This window comes from Myxocyprinus asiaticus, chromosome 2, assembly GCF_019703515.2.
Source record: "Myxocyprinus asiaticus isolate MX2 ecotype Aquarium Trade chromosome 2, UBuf_Myxa_2, whole genome shotgun sequence".
Taxonomy (NCBI): Eukaryota; Metazoa; Chordata; class Actinopteri; order Cypriniformes; family Catostomidae; genus Myxocyprinus; species Myxocyprinus asiaticus.
This window is the reverse complement of record NC_059345.1, coordinates 52,879,251-52,894,118: the sequence shown is the minus strand read 5'-3', so window position 1 is coordinate 52,894,118 and position 14,868 is coordinate 52,879,251. Positions and strand designations below refer to the sequence as shown.

At 36.4% G+C, this 14,868-nt stretch overlaps 1 protein-coding gene across 2 annotated transcripts in view; it reads right to left on the bottom strand.

Moving 5' to 3' along the window:
• Positions 1-13,245, bottom strand: part of LOC127452073 (arf-GAP with Rho-GAP domain, ANK repeat and PH domain-containing protein 2-like) — a 154,445-nt gene extending 141,200 nt beyond the window's left edge. Inside the window, exons 1-2 of one of the 2 annotated variants that reach the window (XM_051717252.1) lie at positions 13,145-13,245; positions 709-1,524 (exon numbers count right to left, since the gene is read on the bottom strand). In XM_051717252.1, coding sequence (XP_051573212.1) covers positions 709-1,524; positions 13,145-13,230 — 902 coding nt within the window. In that variant the 5' untranslated portion in view covers positions 13,231-13,245. Of the gene's footprint in view, positions 1-708; positions 1,525-12,582 lie in introns of both variants that reach the window. The other variant, XM_051717257.1, reaches the window with a different exon arrangement.
• Between the last annotated feature and the right edge of the window lie 1,623 nt (positions 13,246-14,868).

Below are 14,868 nucleotides of genomic sequence, written 5' to 3'. Positions count from 1 at the left end.
TGGCCTTTGGCTCACCAATTACCCTTGGGCCAAACAAGGCCAAGTGGGAATTGAGGCAGGGTTAATGTCAAAGGCAGAGTTTCACTGTGTCATGTCAGAGGGTCAGCACCAAGATCGCAGAACTTGCCAAGTTGTGAATCCAGCGCATAATGGTACAAGTTTCGGGAAAAATTAAAATGCACAATGGACAAAGCTGTGCCCAAAGGAAGAACTTTTCATGGTTCGAGACCATGGACGGTGTGCCGGGACATCGTCCCGCTGTTAGTGGAGAGACCACTCGGAACACCATAGCAGTTACAGTCATGAGCTGTCAACGCTAACTTATCTTGCTAGCTAGCTAATGTTTACATACGATATAAACACGATATTCTAGATAACAAGATAATATAACCTCACCTTGAGCTTCCCTCTTGCTTGTGAAATGGGCGGTGGGTATATGACATTGGCACCATGGCAGCGTATTAAGGACGGGTTTAAGGGCACCGCTGCGGGGCTGTTGGCTCGATGGTGGGAACGCAGATCGATTTTTATCTCGCGGAGCTATTGGCCCAGGCTGGCCAGTTGATAGCCTTTGCTCGCACAAGTCAGATAGTGGAAAAGCAGCTAAGGCACAGCAGTTTTTCGAAAATATTTCAGGTTCTAAAATGCATATTTGAAATATGACAAACAAATAAAAAACTAATACAAGTCATTTGCATATTTACTCACCAGTCATAAGGTGGTATGAAGGTATGTTCAGGGATCTCTGGAACAGGCCTGTGTCGTAGCTTAAAGGAACGTGTGGACCTTGCGCTTGAAGGTTCCTTAACCATTGGGCATTCCTCATATATTTCATTTTCAATCATTTCTCCTTGAAACCCTACAGGTGGTCCTTCTGAAGGAAAATAATAATTTTCATCTTTAATAGTTTCTGCTCTAAAGCAGGAGGGCTCTTCTGATAAGTTCTCCAATGATTCGTTGCTGCTGTGCTCAGAGGCAGAGCTAGAGCTGGAGGAAGCAGCTTGACAAGCATCACTAGAAAGTGTATGAGGAAGAGTGTACGTAGCTGAGCCAATGGCCATCTGCTCTAGGTCAGCAACAGTCTCCAAACCCTTACAAGTCCTTGCAGAAAGAGTCTGCCTTTCCATCTGGATGTTACTGCCCTGAGGATGCTGGCAAGATGTTCCTCTCTGCCTATCCTTGGGAAATAACTGTCTAGGTCTTGGGATTGGTTTTCTCCTCACTGGAACCTTACCTCCATCATCTTCCACCATCAGGGTCTCCAGGCTGCTTAGGATCCTCCGCCGGTGTCCAGTGGGGATACGGTCCACCTCAAGAAGCTTCTCCTCATTTAGGCATCTGAGGTCCTTAAGGCAGTGGTAGCCAGCCCGGGTGAAGCTGGAGGCATACTGGGGCAAGTTCAGACTGGTCAACCACTGATCAATCTCCTGGTCGGGCTCCATAGAAGACGAGGCAGAGGGGTCTTCAGTGGTCATGAATTCTGTGGGTTTGCAGGAGAGGCTGGCATTGGATGGTAAGGATAATCTGAGGCAAGGACAGTAGAAAAAATGTGAGAACACACCCTGGGTAAAAATAACTATTATGAATAATAACATTCACAAACAATCAAGTACATGTCTGGGTGTTTGGAGTTATTTTTAATGCCTACCATTGCTAATCCAATGTTTTACAAACATCGAATGGCAAAAATGCTTAAATTGGCTCACTTGTCTAAAAATATACATATAGTATGTACAAATACAAATCTGTTATATACAGTGCAAAGGAATGTAATGCAGAAGGATTATTAAATAATATAACTGACTAGGCTGTGTATTGCACATTATAGTATAAGCAATTATAGTATAGTTTTAACTGTTTATGAGATGTATAGCCTGAGGGAAAATACTGTTGTGGTGCTAGCGACGGCCAGATGGCAATAGTTCAAAAAGGTAGTTGGCTGGGTGAGTGGGGTCCAGAGAGATTTTTCCAGCCCTTTTCCTCACTCTGGAAGTGTACAGTTCTTGAAGGAAGGGCAGGGGGGAACCAATAATCTGCTCAGCAGTCAAAACTGTCCTTTTTAGTCTTCTGATGTCCCGATTTCATAGCTGAACCAAACCAGACAGTTATTGAAGTGCAGAATACAGACTCAGTGACTGCTGAGTAGAACTGGATTTGCAGCGCCTGTGGCAGGTTGTACTTCCTTCGCCAGTTGAGGAAGTTCAACCTGCCACAAGTTGGTGTGTTGGTGTATTCCTCTTAAAGTCCACAATCATCTCTACTGTTTTGAGCATGTTTACATGTAGCATTTGCAGAAAGGCAGTATTTGCACATCTGAAGTCAAATGTAGCAACATATAAACGCACTTGTGCTCAGCTATTTAGAGCAAATAAAAAAAGCAAATAAAAGCTATCTACTGTATATTTGATAGTGAAAAATGGGATGGAAAACAGGGATGAAATGTGCTACCTTCTTTGTTTTTGTTAGAATAAGTACTTCTGCATTCTAAAGAAGTTGCAGAGAATGAATCAGGTTTTTTGAGGAGGCTAAAAAAGCATGGCAATAATCAGTCCTACTTCTAACAAAGGCATTAATAAGTGCTTCTGCATTATCTTGGGATAAAAACTTCTGCAATGGTTCTTAAACTATATAATCAAATTCATGCATGTGATGCATATGAGAAACACAACAAAGAGCAGCATATAGATTACCCAGATTTCAAGCTTCTGATTTAAAAAACAATCCCAATTTATCCTGAAATAAATTTCTCTTAACCCTTGTGCGACCTTCGGGACATTTTGTGTTAATGCCAACGGCATAAATTTAGCCAAAGGTGTGTATTTTTGGGGGAATTTTGATATTTCAACCTCAGTTCCTAAAATATATCTATAATACACTGTGTACACAAAATAGTTACACTCAGGACCTTCAGGACAAAAATGTCCCCACTGAAACCCATTAAACTGCAATATTTGATTCCAGTGCCATTAAAGTATACAATCACGAATTCTATGATATTATGCTTTCCTTCCGGAGCCCTGGCTTCAAAAAAATTTTTTTTTTTATATTTTCCACCAGATGGCGCCAATTTTCTCATGTTTAGCCTATGGAGCATATACATGCTTTTTTCCTATTTTCTGTTTGCTGTATTATAGAGCACTGCAGGCCAATTGAATAAATGATGCAGCTAAAATTGTATGGGTGTGTTGGTATGGATGTCAGAGTGTGTTTTGTATGTGTGTATTGAGAAATTTGTGTGTGTGTGTGTGTGTGTGTGTGTGTGTGTTTGGGTGGTTTACGAGGACATTTTTTTAGGTTACAAACTGGTAATTATAAGGATATTATGCTATACATGTGGTTTATGAGGACATTTCTAGTGTCCCCATAATTTAAATCGTTTAAAAAACACACTAAACGAAGTTTTATTGAAAATGTATAAATGAGGAAAGTTTTTTTGTGAGGGTAGGTTTAGAGGTAGGGTTAGGGGATAGAATCTATAGTTCGTACAGTATAAAAATCATTATGTCTATGGAGAATCCTCATAATGATAGCTGCACCAACATCAAGTCAGTGAAAGTGGAAAATAATATTAATACACAATATTAATATGGCAGTTTTCTGACATGGACATTTTTGTCCTTGAAGGACCTCTGAGTAACTTTTTGTATTGACGCACAAGGGTTAATTGTATACATTTTTACTATTTTGTACTGTTTTTCTCTTGTAATCAATCGAGTATTGTAACCAATCACAGACATGTCCGTTGCTGGCTTTCTGTGTAAAATCTGGAACATTTCTGATTTTCACAAAATGCAAATTGAAAAACAGTTCCCAGCTTGTTTTAGATGTGTAGCCAAAATAAAGAATATGGCATGAAGATGCCCCCCACAAAATAAGTAGCCTATTTAAATGTACATTTAAAATGAATCACAATAACAATATCAAGGGAACTAAATGACAATTATGATTTTTGTCGTAATCGTGCAGCCCTAACATGCAGGGGTAATAGAAATATGACTTAAAAGTAAAAATCAGACAATCACAGACAACTCAATATGATGGGCCCTTTCTAAATACACTCACTTATTACTTTATTAGGAACACCTAGACATCATGCAATTATCTAATCAGCCAGTCGTAAAGCAGCAATGTAATGCATAAAATCATTCAGATACAGGTCAGGAGTTTTAGTTAATGTTCACATCAACCATTAGAATGGAGAAAAAATATCTCAGTGATTTTCGACAGTGGCGTGATTGTTGGTGCCAGATGGGCTGGTTTGAGTATTTCTGTAACTGCTGATCTCCTGGGATTTTCATGCACAACAGTCTCAAGAGATTACTCAGAACGGTATCAAAAACAAAAAACATCCAGTGAGTGGCAGTTCTGTGGACGGAAATGCCTTGATGATGAGAGCGGTCAACAGAGAATGGCCAGACTGGTTCAAGCTGACAGAAAGGCTACGGTAACTCAGATAACCACTCTGCACAATTGTAGAGCAGAATAGCATCTCAGAAAGCACAACACGTCGAACCTTGAGGAGGATTGGCTACAACAGCAGAAGACCATGTTGGGCACTTTTTAGGACCATAGTGTTCCTAATAAAGTGCTCTGTGAGTGTATATGGTCATATCCTAGATTAGGTAGTGTCACAGCTTACTCACTGACACATTTTACCAACTCTAACTTACTTGATGAGTTGAGACATTCTCTACAACCTCAAACACACAACTATCCAATTGAAACTTAGTGTAAATGCAAAAACAAAATTACTTTTAACTTACATTAAGCATGGAAACACGTCAGCAAAGAATAAAACAACACTTAACTCTCAAACCTACAAAACCTTCAAAGACTGTCTAATTCTCTTTATTCTCCAACTTGTTTTCTGATTCAAATGCTCAAATGAACCTAATTCAATAAATAGGTCACTTTGGCCAAACATCATTCCTCTGGGTATTTAGCCAGTCCCTTCTAAACCCAAAAACCACTCTCGGGTTAACCCTTAGATTTACAGTGGATTTTAACTTTGTTTTTTAGTATATAGTGCTATTGATTGGTCATTTACTCACATGGCACTAAGGTAAATAATAAAACAGTCCTGTAGTAAAGATATCACATAAGATGTCATCTTTATTCTATCTTAAGTAAAGGACTGTTCATAAATACATTATGTCATGAATGCCTGGTTTCAGAAATTAAAGCTGTAAAACTAGGTAGCAGTCCTTTATTACTAAACTTCAAATAACATTCTCACAACCATGATTAATTTTGTTCAGCCATGGCAGAGAAGCTCAAACAAACTTAGTATCAGATTTTATCAGTCCTGTGAATATTAGTTCCATAGTTCAAAAGCTCTTTCAGTAGGCCCCCTTGGATGACCTCTGCTTCTTCTTTTTTCCAGATTACTTCTTCTTTCAGCTTTAAGTATCACACTGAGCCTTTCAAACACTATCCTTTCCATCTTCGAAAATAAATAAAATTACATTTTGTTCAAGGAATACAACTGAACAGAGAATAATTGAAATGTCATGGTGAGGTAGTTTGGAAATGCAACAGTAGTGTTGAGGGCAACAGTGGTGAAGTTTTAGAGAAGCAAAGAAAGTCCTCACCACAAAAGCGTGGGATGTTTCATTCGACTGTGTGTGCCTTTCTGTTTCAGCAAAACCATCACTATACTGATAAAATATATTTCAATGCTCTTTGTAGACATGCTGGACCTGATATTCAAGCAATTACAATGAATAAACAAATAAAGTACTGCAATGGTGTTGGATGAGGGAATAACTGAATATAACCTTGCTTCATAAAATAAAAAAAATACAAAAATGAACTAATTTACTATGTAGACTGATCTCACAGCAAAAACTCCTAGCTAGGAACTCTTTGGAGAACTCCTATACTGTAAAACAAAACAAAAATCCTGTTTAAAAAAAAAAAAAAAAACAACTGGCAGCTGTGGTTGCCAGAATAATTATGTAAAAAATACAGTAAAAATATAAACAACTTTACCTGTAAATTTTTCACTTTAAAACTGTTTGTAATTTACATGACCACGCTGGCACTGTAAAAATAAAAAATAAAAATATATATATATAAAATGTACAGTAAAAAAACATCATAAACATAATTTTAACATTCTGAAACTGTACAAATCTGCTTTTCACTTTATAATGTATTGTTAATCACTGTAGTAATTACAGAAGAGTACATGATGACATGAAGTTCACCAATAGTGAACCAGGAGCAATGACCAATAAACATGTAGAGACATTGCTCAGTGTCACTCAGTCACACCGTCAGGGTAACACATGTGAAATTAAAATAATGCAGTAAACATTGACTAATCTACATAACATATAAAACAAAACACCCCTATGTACGTAACTGATATTAAAAATAAGAAGAAACAACTATTCCCATAAAATATAATGAAATATGATGGGTCATGCAGGGAATTGTGGGAACGCCCGATTATAGTTTTTTACTGTAATTTTAACAATAATTTACTGTAAAAAGTACATGTACTCTCTTGTTAAACAAATTGTAAAATTTTACCATTAATTATCCAGGAAAATCATACTTTTTACATCTAAAAAATTAAATTTTTACAACATTGTATTGTAAAAACTACTCTATTGTCTTTTAAAATATATAAAAAAAATTACTCGTTAATCAATTAAAGTGTTTTTTTTTTCGTTTGTTTTTTTTTTACAATCTGGTACCATTAAAATTACAGAAATTTTTTACAGTGTAGTGGTAAGATAAAAATCTCTGTGAATATGGGCCCAGGTCAAACCACTTGCTATGTGAATGTAACGAGTTCAGTGTCGTCCTCTTCTTGTTTCGTAAAATGAATATATGATTCTTATATTACTACTTTATTAAGTATTTTTGTTGAAGTTGTTTTTCTCTTGTCTTTACTGAATATAAATGGCCTTGAAAAGATAGATAATCTAAAAGTAATCAGAGAGGCAATGAGATTAAATTTTAAATGATTTAAAATTTTAAATTTTAAATGAGATTAAATGACTGCAATATAGCATTCCACTGGATTAGGTTACTAAATATATTTTACATCATGTGATCATTAATCTGACTCAAACACACTTATTAAAGGTAACACTAGCAGCCCAGGCTTCAGATTATTGTTCACTATACACAAAAGGCTATTTTTGTTCAGAACAGCTTAAGCAATCACATTTTTCAAATCTAACGTAACTGGCTATTAGCCTAAAGCATCACAGCTTTGGCACTAACTAAAGCTTTCACAATCCCCAAACCTGCACTGACATGCATCAGACTTTTACTGGTTTAGGCATGGGGATTTACACTCACCAAGCACTTTATTAGGAACACTACTGTCTTAAACGTGCACTCAAGTCATTTTCTCCTCATTAAAAAAGTTGAACTCCTAAAGACATGAACTGTAATTTTGCAATATATGCATTAGTCATGACCACTCACATTAAAATGAAGACTCCAGTCACATCAGTAATCTTATAAAAGCGGTTTTATTCTAAATGGAGAGGGTCCGCACATGGGGGTTGCCATTTTGGATTCACACGACCATCTTAAAACTACTCGCTTAATCTCAGTAACCGTCCTGTTATTTGACACTTTCACTCACTGATTAAAATAAAGTAATCATGGCTGACTGTGAATACTAAATTTCTACAATGGCATCTGAAACTGAAAACTGTTGATTTTAAATGATGCTGCATCCAAGCCGCTAGGTGTCAGTGTAAGTCCAAGATGAAAAAAAGACAAACGTTACTGAGCGCACCTTTAATAAAGGTCCAGACGGGTCTTCTGCTGTTGTTGCCCATCCGCCTCAAGGTTCAACATTTTGTGCATTCTGAGATGCTATCCTGCTCACTACATTTGTACAGAGTTACCATAGCCTTTCTGTCAGCTCAAACCAGTTTGGCCATTTCCGTCCGCAGAACTGCCACTCACCGGATGTTTTTTTTGTTTTTGGCACCATTTTGAGTAAACTCTAGAGACTGTTGTGTGTGAAAATCCCAGGAGATCAGCAGTTACAGAAATACTCCAACCAACCCAACTGGCACCAGCAATCATGCCACGGTCTGAAGGTTGCTGTGAACATTAACTGAAGCTCCTGACCCGTATCTGTATGATTTTATGCATTGCACTGCTGACACATTATTGGCTGATTAGATAATTGCTTGAATAAGTAGGTGTACAGGTGTTCCTAATGAAGTGCTAGGTGAGGATATATTCCTTTAATTTCACAGCATATCATATCCTCCCAATGCTACAATTTCCTCATTTCTACAAAGAATTGTATATAATGTACTCTTGTTTAGCAACAGAATAAAGATTACAATATGCTACAATATGTTAAAGATCTTTTTTACGTTAAAATACTTTCTCTTATCCAGCATCTTAATGTAAAGATAGACAACTATATGTAAGCCATTTGTAAACTATGTGGTGCTCTGCTCTGCTTGTTGCACAGCCTGCCCGGACAATAACTTGAGTTTGGGAAAGGACTATGTTTGGAAACCTGATTGAAAAGGGTCTGTTCCTTGAAAGTTTTAAACAAGTAACTGTGCTGTATTTTTTATTTTATTTATTTTTTATTTTTTATTTATTTAAATATTTTATCTTCATCCTATTGGTACAAACAGGTTAATAATTTACTCATCATCTGAATGACTTGTAACATGTACTCAAATTACTTAAGCAAAATTTCACAAAAAAACATGAAGGATGTCTGCTGGACTTTTCCGCAACAATATAGCAGTAAACCGGCTCATGCGTACTTATGTCACTCTCTCATTGTAAAACCCCCCTGAATGTTGCAAAGCTTTCTTCTAGGCTTGATAACAAGCACAAGCATGTAGTCCCATGCTTTACACCCACTGTTAACCAAAGTGATTATAGTATGAAGAATGTACACAAAGAATGTGCTCAAGTGCTCCTTACTCTGCTGTCCCCTATTTTATGGAGTTATTTATGTGCCAGAATTCTGAGAGTGTAAAATTGTATTTGGAGTATGCAAAATGATATTTTGAGCAAACAAAATTTTCTGTGCATGCAAGATGATATTTTGAGCGTGCAAGTTGATATTTTGAGTGAACAAAAAGTTATTTTGTACAGGCTTGAACTCAGTTTTGTAAAGCAATGTATCTTCTTGCAAAGATTAATAAATGTTTTGCGTGTGCAAGGTCTAACTCGCGCACTGACAGAAGATGTTTAATTTCAGGTAGCGAGTATAATGTGCATGGTGGGTAACTGTAAGACGTCTCAGATTCGGAATGACACACGAAATGCTGTTAGACACACAGACATACGCTTGAAGAAACACACTTTATTATTATTATGAACAGATGACAGAAAAGCCGTCTATGTGCATGTGTGACATGTAGTTTGTTCGGAGGCATGCAGTCTCGTGGAACACACGTATGTAAAGGGTTCTCACTCTTTCTTTGTTTCAGTTTTCTGAATTTTTTTTTGCAAGAATAGCAGCATCTATGAGAATGCTGCAAATGACCTCAGACCATCTCAGCTCAGTAGTTACTTTGAGTTCAGTTCGCTTTATTTCCACAGAGCAGTTCATTGTGAGTGCAACTCTGCAGGGTCACTTTATGTATAGCCTCTGTGATTAAATCATAAAATAATACAAAAACATGTTCACCTCGAACCATGATTAATATTTCAGTGATGATTATCATCATTACAATAATTATATTTACATTTATAATTGTTTTTATATCTTAATTTGTATTAGTAATTTTCCACCTGTTGTCATAGACAGATAGTTGCGTGACGGTAAATGGAAAGGTTATATTATATATATATATATATATATATATGTGTATGTATATTTGTTTTTTTTATTACTGACCACTTCGTTATTTTTATTGCTTTTTCGTTTCGTTTGAAGTGCAATTTGAATTTAGAAATGTCTTTGGTTTAAGTTTTTCATTTTTTAAATAAATGAATTTAATTTTCAATGAAAAATCACTAAAGCAAGAATATTCATCCCTCATCCGGGGGGTTGACGATGTAATGAAATATTGTGATATACAGTAGGGCTGCACAACTAATCGAAAATCGAATCACGATTATGTAATCGTGAAAACTGACAATTACAGCGTTCAATTTAAGTCTGCTCCTGTTGCATCAATGGTTTCTACTGATCCTAATGCACAAGTTTTAAACTGTCTGAATGCCCAGATGCTTGCTTTATGTTCTAGCTCTGTTCGCATGGCACACGAAAATTAATACTGAAGAAACATCACCTGACACTTGAAAAGAAGCTGTAGAACAAGAGCGAAAAGCACTTTGGAATTATTATTGCACCGCTTGCTTTGAACGTAGATGTTAAATACACTGCAAATGAGCAACACGACAAAACTAAAACGATCCCGTTCTAATCAAGGCATAGACACGGTGTAAATAACTGATTTATTATCAGTGGCGGTTCTAGCTTGTATGGCATCCTGGGCGAAACCCGCTTCAACACGCCCCTTAAAGTTGTTGAGGGGGGTTGGGGGGAGTGGTGGTTGTATGGTGCCTTGGTAGAAACCCGCTTCAACACCCCCCCCCAAAGTTGTTGACCTGGGGGGGTCTGTGTGGGTGCCTCGTGCCGGCCCCCCGCAAGATGCCGCCCTGGGCAACTGCACATGTCGCCCATGCCTAAATCCGCTACTGTTTATTATTTTGATTAGACAGCTTTGTTTTCAATGAGAGCATTCGCGAGAGTTCAGAACATTGTGTGGAGCGTCACTGAGCTTGCGTCGAAATGCTGGTCTCAATCAGTGTGAACCTGTAGTGAGTGACAGCTTCAGTCATTGTAATGGGAGTTTGTCACATTGCTCGATTTCTGTGTACAATTTATTAAAAATGTTATAACAGTTTTGTTTTGTCATGTTAATAAGTAGGCAAATTAGCAATAAAGTAATTCAGCTTAACTGTTCTAAGTTTGTTTTGGAGGTGTAGCCAACATAAAGAATATGGCATAAATAGCATATTTCAGGAATCACCGTCATTGTTATCGCGTCTTCTCTAATAAGACCCATTTGCCACGCAGCTGGTATTAGTAGATTTAACATTTCCAGAGTGCAACCACTGAGGCGAAAAATGATCTAATGATGATCTTACATGAACAAGATCACCATTGAAGATTTAATTGAACAGAGTAACTTGGTTGATTTAAATCGGCTGTTAATAAGTTTGAATATTGAATATGTCATATTATTTACTGTACGTGGACTAATAATTTAAGCAGTAATTTAGCAATAATTTAATTCATTCTATACCATAGATATCAATTTAAAATAATTTGTATTTGCCTTACCTTAACAAACATTATTACAATATAAAATACAATACAATATAATGCTTAAAAGATGCTTAAAAGAAACTGGAGCGCAGCTCAAATCCACCATTGAATCTGTTACTCTGAAGAACCACACGGTTGCTTACTATGTGACATCACGGTATTTTAATATTTTAATCTACATTAATAATTGCGATTACAATATCAAGGGCAATAATCGACAATTATGATTTTTGCTATAATTGTACAGCCCTAATATACAGTATTTTATTTATTTTTTTATAAAAATATTGTGAACATATTTCTTGCATTTCGCCCAGCCCTAGAAGAGCTATGAGCGCACACAGAGTGGGTAGTAGGAGAGAGCGAGTGAGATCTTGCACGCGTAAAAAACATTGGAGTGCCGTAAATTTCAGAATTCTGTGCAAATTCACATTCAAATAAACTTTACTCAAGTGCAAAATTGATTTTTGTTTACTCAAAGTGAATTCATCTTTGCTAGAAGATACATTGCTTTACAAAACTGAGTTCACGCATGTGTAAAATATCATCTTGCGTGTGCAGAAAATTTTTGTGTGCTCAAAATATCATCTTGCATGCACAGAAAATGTTTGTGCGCTCAAAATATCATCTTGCGTACGCAGAACAATTTTGTACCTATAAATATCATATTGCGTGCTCAAAATATGATTTTGTGCATGCAGAATTGTGGCACACATATAACTCCATAACATTGCACATAACTTGGTCATGCATACCATAAATTTCTCTCTCATAAAATCCACCACTCAAGAGCAAAGTCCGGCAATTGGAAACACTCCTTACAAAATGTTAATTTCTGTCAGATTGCAATGCATATATGCATATATTCAGCTTTAAAATACCATTATAAATTGATTAAATCTTCATCATGTCACATAAGAATCAACATACTGCTGTACATTTCTTTTTATTGGCAGTAACAATACTCATATAAAACACCTCATTTAGAGGCGTAGCCTTGAGCTGTACCAAAATAACCAAGATAATCCAAAACTGGAAATATCTGCCACTTGTTATCTACAAATGTAATGCAGAATGCCTGTAGTAAATGTGTTGTGATGGTCGAAGTAAATGAATTAGCAAAATCAACTCATTTGGAGTCAATTTCTCACAAATTATGTATAGTAACACAGCTGCTTCATAACCTTGTAGTAACCCCATGGACGAAAGTAGGTATAGTCAATCTGAAAGCAAAATCTCTCAGCAAAGTTCTGTTGTGAGGGGAAACCACGTCTTTTCTCTGAACATACCTCAGTGGGCACCTTCCTGGTTCGGATTAGCTTTCTGATATCGCACTGTCACTGTACCTCTCTGGCAAGACGTTGTCACCATCTGCTTACTGTATTTAGAATCTTCTATAAAAATGCCGTTCCGGCTTTCGAGTCTAGGCGCGCTTGCGCTGTTCTCCACGCCTATCAGCGCTGCACTGACACGTCTCGCCCGCAACTAACCGCAACTGAACCACCTACACTGCCCAAATGGTCAGATAGACAAAATTAAAAATAAAATAACATGGAAGTAAGTATAAAGATGTTGGTAAGTAAGCCAGAATCTCTCTTCTTTATCTCTGTCTCATCACTCAACACACTGCGTGTTGCAGCTTGATGGCCCTCCGGTGATGGATTCTGCAGGATGGAATGTGTCATGACTCGTGCCACACCAATGACAGCAAATAACAAAACTGCTGGCTGATTCAGATGCATATTTAGAAACCATGAAAACCTTTGTAGAAGATAGCTTCGTATATGTGTTTTTATGTGTATGCATGACAAAGACTGTGTGATATGTTAAAATCTGCAAAAACTGACTTACAATAGTTTTCTGTTGTTTTCCGGTGTCATGGGGGTTATCTTGGGCAGTTCTCTGTGGTGAATTATCTGTTTGCGCAATGCAGCCATTTGACCACATGATGATGCTAAATCCAAACATTGTGTTTTCATTTTCTGAGGTTTGGTGTTTTCTATAGAGGACCAAGTAGGCCAATAAAAAAAAAAAAAAGAAAAAAAAAAGAAAGAAAGAAAATAAAGAAAACAAAATCAAATAAATGTAAATAATAATAATAATAATAATTTTTTAAAGTGTACATAAAAATGAATACATTTTCAAATCTGACATAAATTAGTATTTATATTTTTATTTCCTTATTAATGTATTTATACATTCAATTATTTCCACATGTAATTATTTCTATATTAATTTATACATTTATTTATTTACACATGTATATATTTACACATTTATTTAATACATGTCTTTGTCCGTATGGTAAAAAGGTATGAAGTACCAAACCTGCAAAAATAATAAATAAATACACAAATAAATAAATCTGCATATGCATGCATAAAGAAATATACAAATAATTAAATAAATGCAACTATCAATGCAAAAATAATAAAATATTAAACAAAAGTAAATGGTTGGGAAAATGCAAAATTGAAAGTTGATTTTTAACTCTACATTTCTATATTTATTTGTATATCACCTCACACATTTAATTATATATTTATTTGTGCATGAATATGCAGATTTAATTATTTATTTATGTATTTATTTATTTATTATTTTTGAAGGTTTCATCCTCCGTAATGAGGAGGCGTGTTTTCCACTTCAGTCGAGCTCAGAGTGCTCCAGAGTGAAGGTTGGAGGGCACAGTGACATTTTGTGGTTGACAAAATAAAATGCAAGTCTACAGACTTGAAATAAAGCGAGAAGGATATAGCTTCAGGTAGAGCTCTAAAAAGATGCGAGAGCTCCAAACCGCCAGCAAAGATATAGGGAGCCCCTACTTAACCTAACCCTTTCCCTAACCCTAACCAAGAGTGGAATTGACACCCCATTTTGGAGTAGGCGCAACCCCCTTTTTGAGTAGCCTCGCCCACTTTTGAAGTAACCCCATTTGGAGATCTCCAGCTTGCAGCTATACCTACTTGAATATAGCCACAGACAGTTGTGGATGTGCACTTAGAAATGGTTAAATATACCTAAGAACAGAGCAAGTCAAATAGGGAATGAATGATCTCTATTGAATTAATTAGTGGTGGTGATATGACCAAAAACTTATTTCACTGTTTAAGTAATTTTATATCACTGTATGTACTGTATGTACCAAGAGAGACCATACCTGTACATACTCTCGATTTCTAAAAATGTCTGGGACTTGGCTGAAAATCTTGACAGACAATCTGAACAGAAACCACTTGAACAGATCTGTTAACAAACACTTTGACATGGACAAAAAGCAGCATGTGCACTTGAAATGAACTATCCTTCAAAGGTATAGTTCACCCAAAAATTACACTCCTGTCATCATTTACTCATCCTTACGTTGTTCCAAACCCATATGACTTTCTTTCTCCCAGAGAACACATAAGGCCGGAGATATGATTCAGAATGTTAGGGACTGACAAGCTCAAGTCACCATTTACTTTTATTTATGTTAAAAATATGCAATGAAAGTGAGTGGTGACTGAGGCTAACATTCTGTCTAACATATTGTATGTTCATCACAAGACAGTTATACAGGCATGAAAGTGAGT